This window comes from Hemibagrus wyckioides, linkage group LG16, assembly GCF_019097595.1.
Source record: "Hemibagrus wyckioides isolate EC202008001 linkage group LG16, SWU_Hwy_1.0, whole genome shotgun sequence".
NCBI lineage: Eukaryota > Metazoa > Chordata > Actinopteri > Siluriformes > Bagridae > Hemibagrus > Hemibagrus wyckioides.
Genome location: NC_080725.1, coordinates 694,631 through 708,786, shown reverse-complemented (window position 1 = coordinate 708,786; position 14,156 = coordinate 694,631). Strand labels below are relative to the sequence as shown.

The window sequence follows — 14,156 nt, the reverse complement described above, 5'->3', positions numbered from 1 at the left end:
TTTATAACAAAAAAGTACTTTTAGGCTCAGTTCAGATTCAGTTCATCTAAAGTTTTTCAGTCTATAATGGACTCATAATTGCGCATCTTTTTGCCGTTTGCTTCTCAGACCTGCAGCTGTGGTCGTGGAGCTTTCTGCATCCATGTGCTCTTCGTCATGCTGAGAGTTTTCCAGCTGGAGTCATCCGATCCACTGCTCTGGAGAAAGACCCTCAAAAACTTTGAGGTAAAATTATGAAAAACAAATACCTTATCCAAACATGAATCCGAATTCAGCTCACACATTGTTGTCCATGCTTCAGGTGGAAAGCTTATTCCAGAAGTACCACAACAGGCGGAGCTCGCGAATCAAAGCCCCGTCTCGCAGCACCATCCAGAAGTTTGTGTCACGCATGTCCAACTCTCACACTTCCTGCACCTCCAGCTCCTCACCCTCCAGTAACGAGAGCAGGTTCGTACTGGTGTGACTGAAAGGTGCCAACAGGCATTCACCGAGCCTCACACACTTTATTTGTCTACATGTACCGTGTAGAAAGGTCAATACTAGGTCATGCGTCCTTTAGGCAGTGGACTAGTAGAGTCTGGAAAGTGCTGAGTGTGCGCTTTGTGTTAAAGCTGAATTGGTTTTGAGTTTACATCAGTCTTCATCAGTCTTAAAGGATATGGGAATGATTTCTTATGGGGCTTTTACATTTAGACACAACAGATATCTCTTGTAACCGAGAGAAACAACACAGTTCCAGTGAGAATCACACATTCATCATGATAAACATCTAGGCTAAATCACATCCACCATTGTGAGATCCCTTTTCAAAATGGCTATTTCATGTAAGAAATATCTGTCTAAGAAAAGGTCAGTGTGGTGAAGCCCTGCTCAGTGTGGGTGTGTGTCCCTTGTGCAGTATGAAGGACGAGGAAGAGCAGATGTGTCCGATCTGTCTGCTGGACATGCTGGATGAGGAGAGTCTGACTGTGTGTGAGGAGGGCTGCAGGAATAAGCTGCACCACCACTGCATGTCCATATGTGAGTACACACACGCACGCACACGCACGCGCACACACACACACGCACGCGCGCACACATTTTTGTGTGACCTTAAATATATGAAGGAAACTAAAAATAAAACTCTGCTGTAAGCCTGTTGGATTCTCTTCCCCTTTGCATATATTAATGCAATCAAAATCTAGATCTGTATCCATATATTTCAATGTGTATCCATGTTTATATATGAAAATGACTTCATTGTAGTCCAGGGTAAAAATAAATACCAGCAATAAATAACAGCTATATTTAAAATGGTCTATTAAAGTAACAGCCTATTTGTAGCAGTCCACTGTTTATCCACTGACTGGCTCTCAGAAGCTGAACAAGTGGAGCACTTATTAAGCTCGTCCATCGTCTTATGTTTTACAGGGGCAGAAGAATGTCGGAGAAACCATGAACCCCTGATCTGCCCTCTGTGTAGGGCCAAGTGGAAGACTCATGATTTTTACAGGTGAGAAAACCCTTGAACTTGGTAGGAACAGAGCCACGTAGTGGTTTGATTTAAAGGGAAAGGTTTGAAATAAATGTTTCTCATGATGCAGCATTAAATCCTATAAACCAAAACAGCAGTGATTGATGAATAATTCCTCTAATTTAGCCTCCTCGAAAGGGAGTACCAGGAATACGAGCTATTGTTCAGTTCTTGACACCGACCCAGGTGTTAGAGTTTCCAAGTCTGTACAGGACGCACCTGCGTGTGACCGAGGTGAAAGGGCAGGGAAGCCTGCAGAGACGCTCACAGATCAGACAATCAGATGAGGTTCGGGAAGTAAAGAAGGATTGTCCGATGCATTCAGTTGTGCGGCATGCAGTTGAGTTAGACAGGAAGAAAATGTGAAGAGCATGTGCAAAAACAAGCGGGCGGAAAGCTTTGATGGCCTCCTTTCCTACTTTGGGTTGGAGCAGTATGCCAAGCCACTCGCATCAGTCCTAATATGAACCATCAGCCCAGACCTCAGCAGGAGCTCAAGAATGCTACTGTCAACAGGCCCAAATTATACCTCTAGACTACTGGCACTGTCCCAGATCAGCCAGTGGGAAGCAGGGGCACACAAACCAGTAGCTATGTAAATGTGATTTTTTTTTTTATTTAATATAATATATACATGTTGTTTATTATAAAAATATTTGTCAAGGGAATTAACAAAATGTAACTTTATTTACAAAGCATCCTGTACATGATTGGCATTTCTTCGTAAACACAGTCATCTCTCCTCACTCCCAGTTTGGCAGCAGTGTCATGTGTAACACAAGCTTCCTGTTCCTTTTCTAGAACTTCCTTCCTTAGTAAAAGATGTTCTTAAAGGCAATGTGAAAATATATATCATTAATATAAAGTAAGCATGACTTTGCTAAAGGGAGTTTTAGGACACCCTGTTTGTATGCCCATTCATCCATCCATCCATCCATCCATTCATCCATGGGGTGGAACAGATGGGATGGTGAAAATAGTCTGTGATGAATGATTTATGATTTGGATATGACATTTCTACGGAGCTCCCTCTGTAACAGCGTCACAGTAAGTGGTGTTGGTGTGTAGGTGATGTGTTTTGGTGCATCAGCAGGTCGGAATTCCGTGTGTCGGGTCTTCTCTCAGCGGTTAGGTGAGCTAGACAGTATGGCACCACCTGTGTTTTGTGTGTCTGCCCAGGGCTGAAATGCTAGCAGCTAGTCACATTCAGTGTGTCCCATCCTACCCCCCCTACAAAGACATGAATACAGCCCCGACGTGGGATTCTCTCCGCACAAAAACACTGTGAAACCATAGCCTGTTGTTTTTTCTTCTGAAAACAGCTATTACTCTAATTTTGCTGAGTGAATATTGTTTGTTTACAAAAACCAAGTCTACCATTTACCATGCTGAGTTTTAGTAAACTGTTTACTCTTCTAGTGCAGTTTTGAATAACTAAAGATCTTGATAACATTTAGAGAGACTTAATGCACATTTGATAAGCTATTCTTCTGCTTTAGCTTGGTGCAGTTTGAGAGAGCGTCCAGTCATCTTTTTTCCATAAGTAGTTTTCCTGAGCGCCTCGTTGCCTTCATTTATTTAAAGGAAGACTCTAGCATGTGGGTTTTTTGGTCTACTTGCTATCCATCACACCTGTAGCACATGGACTCATACCACAATCAATAATTTTGCCATATTCTCTGTTAAAATATTCTCAGGGCATGTTGTATGTTTCATTTATTTACCCCAGGTGAGGGAAATGTGTAAAATTCACGTCCATGTTAATTGCACGTGTGCTACAGATGACCATATAGTCATTATGACCTAACGGTTATGTATCAATCCTTCAGTTCTAATGCGTCTGCTTTTGTGTTCAGTCACGACCCGGCCTCTACAGCAGAAAGCTCCACAAGCCGCTCTCAGAGCCTGGTATCTTCCTCCACCGCTTCATCGTCCTCCCATGCTGAAGGTCAGAGGGCAGCTCACGAGGGAGATTTTTCTCTCCCTCACTACGGAGTGCAGCAAATCCCTCAGACTTATAAAGAACTGGCTGAGCCTTGGATCAAGGTGAGGTGCAGAAGGTTCAAGTAATGCAGAACATTATCATTGCTTTGTAAAAGATGCATGTACTCTTCATGGATTCTTGTGGTCATTCAGGACCAGTTATTATAGATGGATTTTCAAACAGCTGATTTCTGAGATAATTTCTCTGATTTTTTTTATTGACAATCACATAATCTACTGTTAAATATTCTGTCTATCTAACTTGGAAATGTTATTGCTGTGGTCATCATTTTCATGGCCGTTGGTTGTTCCCCGTCTCTCGTCAGGTGTTTGGTATTGAGCTTGTAGGCTGTCTCTTCTCTCGGAACTGGAACATCAGAGAGATGGCACTGCGGAGGCTGTCGCATGATGTGAGCGGCGCTCTGCTGCTGGCCAATGGTGAGCACTCGATGGCGAGCGCAGCAGCAGGAGCCGGGGCTGGGATTGGAGCAGCAGGGAGTGAAATCTCAGGGGAAGTGGTAGTGGAATCATGCTGCAGTGTTCTTTCCATGGTGTGTGCAGACCCTGTCTACAAAGTCTACGTGGCTGCACTGGTAAGATTTCGTTTCACATGTTCACATGTATTATTGAGCCTTCTGCTTCCACTCCAGACAATAAACAGAAATTCTTTCTTAGCTCACCTCTGCTGTGGCACTGGTATTAAAAAAAAAAATCACACATTTAAACACTAAACAGGTCCTAATGTGTTTAATTTATATCAAGCTCACTCTCTAAAGTACTTTCTTAGTTTATCACAATCAGCTTCAGCACTTTGAGATTGACTTGACCACTACACTGCTAATCATCACACACACCAGGCATCTGTGTCTATCTCATGATCGGGTCACAAGCGTAGCGGCTTGTGTGCTCTTGTGACCGCCAAGACGCCAGGGCTTCTAGCACACTTACAGGAAATTATGCAATACCAATCTGGTGTGTTATCTGGACAATTGAGAGAACTCGGGTACTAGAGTAACTAGAGTAACACGTATGAAAACATTTGTGAACCATGTTTACTTTGGCCTTCTTTTTTTTTTTTTTGGGCTCTGATTGACCCCCTGAATGAAGATGTGCTTTGTGTCATCGCTCACATAAAACATCCTGTTGAGAATTATGGCTGTTAATTCAAAATAAAAAAATAATCACATTTATTTATTTTTATTAAACCAGAAGTGAGAGATTCTCGTGGATAAAATAAATTTTTTTGGGTTTTTTTCCTGACTCTTTGGGCAGTGCCAAAGTTCAATATTACATCAAACCATGCTGGCTAGTTCTAAAGTTCACTTTAAACCAGGAAGTCTGTAAAACAGCAGGGAACATCAAGCCGTGGCTTAAAGTAAAGGTTTCTGGGTTTTCTTTTGTTGTTGTTGTTGTTGTTGTTGGTGTTGGTGTTGGTGTTGGTGGTGGTGGTGGTGGTGGTTTTTTTTGGTTGTTTTCTTTTCTTCCCCACTCTTAACCTATTTATGTTTCTTTTAAAGAACAATATCTTTTGGTGACTGTTTTCATGGCACTTTTCTCGGAGTTTGACGTTTCCCTGAGGCTCTTAGCTCCAGCATTTTGATGAAAACAAGAAAAGTTCTGTCCTCTTGGGGGATTTCCAGAATATTTAGCGTTGTTGGATTTTTGCTGTATTCTTCAAACAAAGCAAAAAGGGGAATGGTGTCCATGGACTAAAAATAGCATGCACACTTTTGTTCAAGGCAAGGCCAGCGTATCAAAGCTTTAGAGTTCAGCAAAGATTAAAAAAAAAAAAAAAACTTTTGCAGCAATGTTTGTATTGGGAAAACTCATCGCCGGACAAATTACTGCACTGGAAGGGACACATAGGCCATTAAGTGTGTTTGAGTATCTGTTGACAGAGTTAAGAGTTCTTCTTTTTGTCTAGTGAGTGTGTGTGTTTTTCTCCAGGTTTATATTCTGTCTCTTTCAGCCAGGGAATTGTGTAGGCGGCAAAGTAAGTGTGTGTGTGTGTGTGTGTGTGTGTGTGTGTGTGGCTGGAGTGAGAAGGAGTCAATGCTGAGCTTATCAGTGCTGGGCAACACTCCAGTACAATGTGCTATCAGTCACCACTCCCCAGTCTTCTCTGGTCATCAGGGTCAGGGTGAACTGTTTCTCACACACTTACACAAACATACATGCTGAGCATTACTACTCTGTGAACATGTTAAGTTCTTTGCTTCAGATCCTGGCATCCTTGTTCTCACTAGAATAGTCAGGCTATAATGTGCAAGGTCAATAGTTCATGGCTCTCTGTTCAACCCCGTGATATTACATTACATACCTGCTGCTATGTCAAGGTACTTGCTCAGCTTGACATGTGGTTTAATTGACTGTTAATGACTGTTTAAAGGTTTGCACACAGGAATCTTGTTTTTATTCATTTAACAGAAAGCTTTTAATGAGTCTGGCATACGTCTAGACTAGAATATAGACATGTTTTGATGCTTTGTGAATATTTAGAATGCTTATTCTCTCTTGCTCAGAAAACCCTGAGGGCCATGCTGGTCTACACGCCATGCCACAGTCTGTCGGAGCGCAGTCGCCTGCAGCAGCTGCTCCGGCCCGTGGTTGAGACTATCTTGGTTAAATGTGCCGACGCCAACAGGTGCTTTACCTCCTCAAACCTGAAGTAGAGATTCCGGGGCTGTTTAAAGTTTAAAATATGTTTACTGCCACCTAATGATGAACCCTTGTAAAAGCACTCGAAGTAGTTGAGAGATTCACGAGCATGCATTTGAAAAGAGAAAATACTTTACTAGATATTTAATGTAGTAACTCTTCCCAGCTGGAGCTTGTATAATGTAAGAATGTGTGTGTGTGTGTGTGTGTGTGTTAATAGTCGCACCAGCCAGCTGTCTGTGTCCACTCTCCTGGAGCTCTGTAAAGGCCAGGTTGGAGAGCTTGCTGTTGGTAGAGAGATTCTCAAAGCAGGTGTGAATTTTACTCACGTTCTTAAAACTAATAACAGATTTATTTTCTTTCTTTGTGTACTTGTAAGAGCTTCCAGCAGGTTAGCATTTAGATAGATATGTAGAAAATGTAAATGTTATAATGTGTGTATGTATGTGTTAGGTTCTCTCGGTATAGGAGGAGTGGACTATGTGCTGAACTGTATCCTGGGTTCCCAGACAGAGGCGAATAACTGGCAGGCTCTTCTAGGCCGTTTGTGTCTGATAGACCGGTTGCTGCTGGAGTTTCCAGCCGAGTTTTACCCACATATTGTCACAGCCACAGACTGTGGACATCCCCAGAATCAGGTGGAGAGGTAAAAGACCGCTGCATCTAAACAGTATCTAATCTATATGCTAAAAATGACAATAAAATGCCTTTTTTCAAGTATCCTTTCTCCCTTCTGATTGTTTTTATGGTTTTATGATGATTCCAGGTACCAGAAATTGCTGCGTCTGCTGAGCTTTGCGCTGCAGTCCATCGATAACTCTCACTCCATGGTAGGGAAGTTGTCTCGCCGTGTGTTCCTGAGTGCCGCCCGCATGGTGGCCCGCGTGCCCCACGTCTTCGTCAAACTGCTGGATATGCTGAGTGTCACCAGCTCCACCCACTACGCCCGCATGCGCCGGCGCCTGCTGGCCATTGCGGAGGAGATGGAGATCCTGGATGCCGTGCACCTTGGCCTTGAGGATATGCAGGGGGCGCACTGTGACATTTTTCTGGATCCAGCAGCACCTCACAACTCGCCCATTTACACCGAGAGGAACTCGCCCACTCACTGCCTGCAGGAAAAGCCCTGTGGTAAAGCAGCTCAATGTGGAACAGTCAGTGCCAAAACCATAGACGATATGTCAGACAGGTTGGCATGTATAACCGCTGTGCCTGCTGACTCCCCAAAACCCCCGGTTCAACTCCGTGGCCCCCTTAGACCCCTGAGCCAGTGTTTTAATTCACAATCACCCTCCTCCTGTCAGCCACCTCCACTCCCCTCCCCTTCTACCTCTCAAGCCCGGCCGCAAGGTTTTGTCCCTGGCAAGCTCGCTAACTGCTCCCCTGGTGCCCAACGTAAATTCCCAATTCCTAAGGGTGCAAGTGGAGGAGGGACCAGTAAAGACCATGAAAAGTTGCCTTCCCCTGTGTTCCCCCAAGCTAGACCCCTGCCTTCCAACCACATCCATCGCCCCAAGCCCTCACGCCCCTCTCTCTCTCCTTCCACCTCGTCTGAGGCAGCTAAAGGTCAGTGCCTAGGTCCCAAAAGCAATATGAAGCTCGATCTTCAGGACATTTCCCCAGGCGAAGGTGCAAGGTGCGGTGCCAGCTCTGTGTTTGTCCCTAGCGATGATGCAGTCTTTACGCCTGTGGATGATAAGTTCCATGGCCTGGATGCTTCGGCAGAGCTCAACTCCAGCATGGAGGATCTTCTGGAAGTGTCCATGCCAGTAGCAGACGGCACAGTGACGTTCCAATCGGAGGTGGCGGTGTTATCACCGGAGCAGGCCGGTTCGGAGAATGCATACAGCCAGGACGTGACACAGAACCAGAAGTGCAAGGAGAAAATGGAGGCAGAAGAAGAGGAGGCCCTAGCCGTCGTCATGGCAATGTCAGCGTCTCAAGACGCCCTGCCCATCATCCCACAGTTGCAGGTGGAGAAGGAGGAGGATGTTATCATCATACAGGTGGATGTGAGTATAGATGATTTTTCCCTCTTGGGCAACACTGAAATTCTGTTTGTTTCTTACTTTGGTAGTTGACATTCAGATGTTTCAGTAATCCAACATTAACCACACTGTGTCCTTTCCTGTCCTTGCTCAGACACCAGAGACCCTGCCTGGTCATACCAAAGCAAAACAGCCCTACCGTGAGGGTGCAGAGTGGCTTAAGGGCCAGCAGATTGGCCTGGGAGCGTTCTCCTCCTGCTACCAAGCCCAGGACGTCGGCACCGGCACGCTGATGGCCGTCAAACAGGTGTGTGTGTGTGTTTGTGTGTGTACAAGTCTGAAGGAAGATCTGATTTATACTTCTGCACCTGCATATTTGTGATGTCCACTGTGGAGGTTCACAACTAACTTCTGAGTTCTAAAACCATGATTCAGTGCAATTAGATACTAAACCAAACCAAAACACAAGACTGTTTGGAATTATTCACATTGTTTTCATTGAAAAGACGCCTCAAAGATGAGTAAGAATTTTTTGTACATTAGTAGAGACTATATATTAAATCACTTTTGTATGTCTCTCTCTCTCTCTCTCTCGTGCTCTCTCTCCCTCGTGCTCTCTCTCTCACTGTCACTCTCTCTCATGCTCTCTCTTTCTCCCTCTCTCTCTCTCTCTCTCTCTCTCTCTCTCTCTCACCCTCCCTCCCTTCCTATTTCCCGCCCACATCTTGTCTTGCTGCATATCAGCACTTTACAGATGTTTTGTGCTCATCGCAGTGCTGCACTGGAGCCATGCCAGGTTTACAAACTGATTAAAGAGTTATATTGACTCTAAAAGGGGTCACGTCTTGTCACTGTGTTTCTTGCTAAGCAAAAGGCTTCCACGCGTCCCAGCCATGACCAATCAGAGTTCTTCTGAAGGCTGGTTAACACACAGCATGTAGGTTTTTGAGGAGTTCATGTCAGCCTGTCAGTGTCACGTTTACCCATAAACCCCTTCTCTAAACACAGAACTATAAACCAGTCTTAAATATATTTGCTGTGTTGCTTGCATGGTTTAAATCCAGGCTTTGCTTCCATAAAAAAATAAATAACTTGTAATGTAGTTTTAATCAATTGTTTATGACAAAAAAATATTTAGATTTCCTTAGCATGATAATTAATCAAAATACTTTTATATAATATGATCATGCATCATATTATTGTTCATATATTTGGGTGTACATTACAGCATGCTGAATACATTAGATCCGTCAATGAGCTGGGCTAGGTTTCCTATTTAACAGTTGAAAACAAAAACAAAATGCATCAGCATAAATGACCAAAGGAAAAAGATCTTACATCTTGCAATAAATTACAGCGGTCCGCATTGATTGCACACTTTATAGCAGAGAATGTCGATGAATGTAGGAGAATTATTGATCTCTCTGTCTGCATCTATAGTTCATTTAAAATTATACCAAGAAACGCAGTCTGTACTTCTTTATAACCAAATGTAGAAATGCAGAATTGCTATAAAATAATAGTGATAATATTAATGAAGGAAGTCATTAAACTGAAAGAAACCCATAACTTATTTTACACATTATAACGTTTTTGCCATGTCTCCAAGGTCAATAGTCCATGTCTCTCAAATACAGTATGGCACTAAATCCTTACATGTGTCATCCTCTGCCATTGAGCCGACACCGATCGTGTTACAAGCACGTGAGATGGTTATGTCAAAGCAGTCTGCCAGTAAGAGGGTTATCTGGCAAATCCTCGGATGAATCAGCTCAGCGTTAGATGTGTTGCCAGGCAGAAGCTAGATGTAGACTGGGGTTGGGCAGACTGTAGTGCTCCATAGGATGGTCTACTGCTCTTAAAGCCAACGTTCAGCTTATTAGTTAAAGATGCATTTGAAGTCGACAGGGAGAATATGTTCTGGTAGTCCGAAGGTTTTAAAATATATAAACCGTTCCATAATTACTTCATTCGCAGTAACTTAATTTTTGTCAAGCAGAAGATACTGTTCTTCCTGACTCCTTTATGTAATGCATTTCTAGGTGACCTATGTGAGGAACACATCATCTGAGCAGGAGGAAGTGGTGGAGGCACTGCGGGAGGAGATCCGGATGATGAGCCACCTCAATCACCCCAACATCATCCGCATGCAGGGCGCGACCTGCGAAAAGAACAACTACAACCTGTTTGTGGAGTGGATGGCAGGTAGGATCTGGGATTCAAGGAATTGCTGTGCCTGGCTTCACACAACACATTCTAATTCAGTTGGAGTCTTTTTTTTCTTCTTTCCCTGTCAGTCAACCTTTGGGCTCTTTGATGAAGCTACGATGAACCAAGTTCCTCTCTCTGTTTCATTCCAGGTGGCTCTGTGTCTCATCTGCTAAACAAGTACGGTGCCTTCAAGGAAGGTGTGGTAATCAACTACACAGAGCAGCTGCTTCGGGGTCTGGCCTACCTCCACGAGAATCAGATCATCCACCGTGACATCAAAGGTGAGCTTCACAGAATCATCACTGATCCCGGGATGAGGGATGAGGACTTTCACTACCTGTCAGTAATTAGCTGACAAGCTTTGCATGCTGCGGTGATCTAGTTTACAGGAAGGGGTAATAACTTTCTCTTAGGCTGCGTTATACCCGAGATCTGCACACACAACTGGGTCAGAGCTGAAACAATCCTGGCTAGCATGACAACCAGGAAAATGTGAACAATTTCACACCAGCTGTTCCAGCAAGCATATGTGTCATACAAATGTGGACAAGCACTATTAGTTTCCTTTCAAATCTTTCTGCCCTTGGTCATGGTTGTTGTCCGAGTGTGTTCAGCTGCTGTCATCACGGCACTTTCTGCTACACTGAGAAAACATGCGACATGCAGAAAATGTCCCAGACTGAAGAGCAAAACTTGCATTTCTCTTGTATCGCTCGATCTCTTTAATACAGGGGATCCCTTTTTTAAGAATGGATCTGGATTTGTGTCAGAAGTCATTTCTCATTGCATGACATCTCACTCTCATCAGAGCGTTGTAGTGCTGCACTGAAATGTACTCACTCTACTCCTTCCTGATCAGAGATGTGTTTGCAATCGGAGAATGGCCTGAAAACTTTATTTTTTTTTAAAGGACGTGTTGATGTCCATATCACAGAACGCCCTTTAATGTTGCTTATGGTTTCTTCATTTCTGTTGACCTCACAGTCATCAAAATTTTCAGAATTACTACTTAGATATGATTAAAAATACACACACACACACATGTATTGAGTGTCATACCAACCTTTTTGTTTTCCTCTTCAATGTTTTTGCATAAAGCAGCAACTTTAAATGTTCTGCTCCAGTTGAGAAATAGGTTCTGCAGAGTTCTAAACCTAACCCAAAGAAACAAAGAAATAGAACCTCCTATATCTAGATTTTGTCATTGTCATTTGTCAACAAAACCATTTTAACAGGAAGAATCATCCATTTAAATTCCTAAAATGCCAGGTCTGATATTATGCATTAATAGAGTAATGCTGTTTCTGCTATATTTAAGCCACAGTGGCCTCTGGTGGCTTCTGCACGGTCTCTGCATAAACACAGGCTCTGATTGCATTAATAGTACACTATGTCTCCTTCACTAAACTGTTTGAAAAATTCCTTTTGACACAGTAGTAATTTAATATTTTAAAAAATATTCTTAGACTTTTCTCATTGTTTAGTCCTGGTTGTTTCTTTCATCTTGCAAAGGTGCCAACTTACTGATCGACAGCACTGGCCAGAGGCTGCGGATAGCTGACTTTGGCGCAGCGGCGAGGTTGGCCTCCAAGGGCACGGGTGCAGGAGAGTTCCAGGGCCAGCTCCTGGGCACCATCGCCTTCATGGCCCCTGAAGTAAGACTGAACGGATAATTAACACATTCAGAGAAACCTTCAGCATGCTTCAGTGATGCAGAAAACATCAGTGTTTTTCTAATATGAGTTGACTGTGAAATATGAAACGTCTAAACACATCACACAGAGAGGCTCAAGTCGTCTCGTCTCTGTAACTTTGGCCATTTAAATGTCAGACAAAGCTGTCCAGTGAGCGCTCTGTGTGGCAATCAGATTCACGTGGCTCTCTGGAGAATCTGGTCAAAGTGCATTTAGATTTCTCACTAACTCCATGTGAAAGAAAATTGTAATCCTTTTCAGGCAGCTACAATGGCCTGCGTGTTGATGTTTTGTTCTTATTGTTACTGCAGACTTTGTTTAATTAGGAGGCAGTTCAGCAGGACTTGCCTTCTCCTTGGCAGGAAGCTTCATTGCTAAAGCCTCTTAATGCTGAACAGCTACCCCACATCCCACCCCAAAACCAACCCCCCCCCCCCCCCCCCCCCCGCACACTAAATATACAACAAACTCTTCCAGATTTCATCCCACAGTTCTTGAAGCGAATAAATGGGAGGACTTTAATTGAGACTACTAGAGACTACTGTAACAATGGGTGTTTTATAGCTACGATTTGGCTCTAACGCACGCTTTTGTATATTGGGGCTTGGCTAGTGCATAAAACCGATACCACAGTAAGTCATATTTCATCCTAAAATAGGTTGTTCTTCAGTAACCTGATCTTCAGACAGAAATATAAATGATGTGTTTTAATAGTGTTGTTGTTTTTTTGGGTTTTTTTTTTGCTGTGTCTGTACTTTCAGAAATTGTTCCATCAAAATGAGTCAATAACTTCTGGAAGTGTAATCACAGCAAATGGAGCTGGTGAAAGAAATCACTATTGTCGATATGTCTGCGTGAAACTGGTTATTTTGAACAGTGAGAACGTGTTTTAAATGTTTGTTGTAACTGTATTGCAACCTCTCTCTACAGAAAAATTAAATGGAGCAGTTTCCATAAATTTTCTAGATGTTTTCACAGCAGTTGCCTTGCAGGCAGCAAACACGGCCGGCTTTCTCTTTCCTAAAACAACTCCACCCTGACTGTTGAAACTCCTGAAGCCTTGTGGGTTGCATTTTTAGCAACCCGAGGTTCAGTTTAGACTCGGGGTGGAGCTCATGAAAACACAAACCCAAAGACTAGCCAGAAGATCCTTTGCATCAGAATAATGCAGATAATAGTGTGAGTTATGGATGTGGGAATGAATTTTAAAGCACAAGCTGACCTTTCTGTGTGGTGTACTGCGCTGCTGCAGGTGCTGAGAGGACAGCAGTATGGCCGCAGCTGTGACGTGTGGAGCGTGGGATGTGCCATCATCGAGATGTCGTGTGCCAAACCACCGTGGAACGCAGAGAAACACTCCAACCACCTGGCACTCATATTTAAGGTGAGGATTACAGCAAAGATTATGCGATTTTTAAACCTCAGATTCCAAAATGTGGTGACAAGAGCAGAGTAGATATGTATGCAGCTTTTCACTTTTTACTTCGCAATATCATTAAATCAAAACTGACTTGTCTACCAAAGTGTACAGAAGGAATTATGTAAAGCTGCAAAGGCTGATGGAATAGTCTCACTTAAAAATACTTACAGTTAAACAAATATTTACATTCACTGCTATTTTGCAAAAAGTAGTTTATTTAAAAATTCAGGTATGTCATTTCCTAAAAGTCTTTGAAGGAGGTTTAAAGATTTGGGTTATGTATTTGTGGAGAGATACAAGTCAGACTTTTTAAAAAGTTACTTTAGAATAAGGAAAAGTTACTAAAAAGAGAATTAAGACACCAAGATCAACATTTAGGGTAAAGAGACAATTGTGTATTTTTAGCCAGAATATGACGAGTAATACGGTAAGGTTCAAGTGAAGTATAGTTTCTGTAATATTTTGTGAGAGTCTTTGTGGAGTCTTACAGAAAAACAGCTCTGAAGAGAAACTATGGCTTCTTTGGCACTGTGGACTCTGTTAACAGGAATACAAACAAATGATGTCCAATCAGGACAAGGAGGTGTCTCTTCTCTTCCCTCCTCTCAGTTATGTTTGTTTATGTATGATGGAAATTCCAGCTCAGTTCATTTAGACTGTCTCAACAGTAAAAGCTGACTCTTCCT

General features: G+C 43.0%; 1 protein-coding gene across 2 annotated transcripts in view; it reads left to right on the top strand.

Moving 5' to 3' along the window:
• map3k1 (mitogen-activated protein kinase kinase kinase 1, E3 ubiquitin protein ligase) overlaps positions 1-14,156 on the top strand; it is a 37,159-nt gene that overhangs the window by 19,885 nt on the left and 3,118 nt on the right. For both annotated transcript variants that reach the window (XM_058411660.1, XM_058411661.1), the window contains exons 5-19: positions 109-225; positions 302-450; positions 902-1,023; positions 1,414-1,495; positions 3,373-3,562; positions 3,826-4,092; positions 6,022-6,143; positions 6,378-6,469; positions 6,611-6,803; positions 6,924-8,169; positions 8,300-8,452; positions 10,188-10,350; positions 10,506-10,637; positions 11,869-12,011; positions 13,303-13,434. In XM_058411660.1, coding sequence (XP_058267643.1) covers positions 109-225; positions 302-450; positions 902-1,023; positions 1,414-1,495; positions 3,373-3,562; positions 3,826-4,092; positions 6,022-6,143; positions 6,378-6,469; positions 6,611-6,803; positions 6,924-8,169; positions 8,300-8,452; positions 10,188-10,350; positions 10,506-10,637; positions 11,869-12,011; positions 13,303-13,434 — 3,303 coding nt within the window. The remainder of the gene's footprint in view (positions 1-108; positions 226-301; positions 451-901; positions 1,024-1,413; positions 1,496-3,372; positions 3,563-3,825; positions 4,093-6,021; positions 6,144-6,377; positions 6,470-6,610; positions 6,804-6,923; positions 8,170-8,299; positions 8,453-10,187; positions 10,351-10,505; positions 10,638-11,868; positions 12,012-13,302; positions 13,435-14,156) is intronic.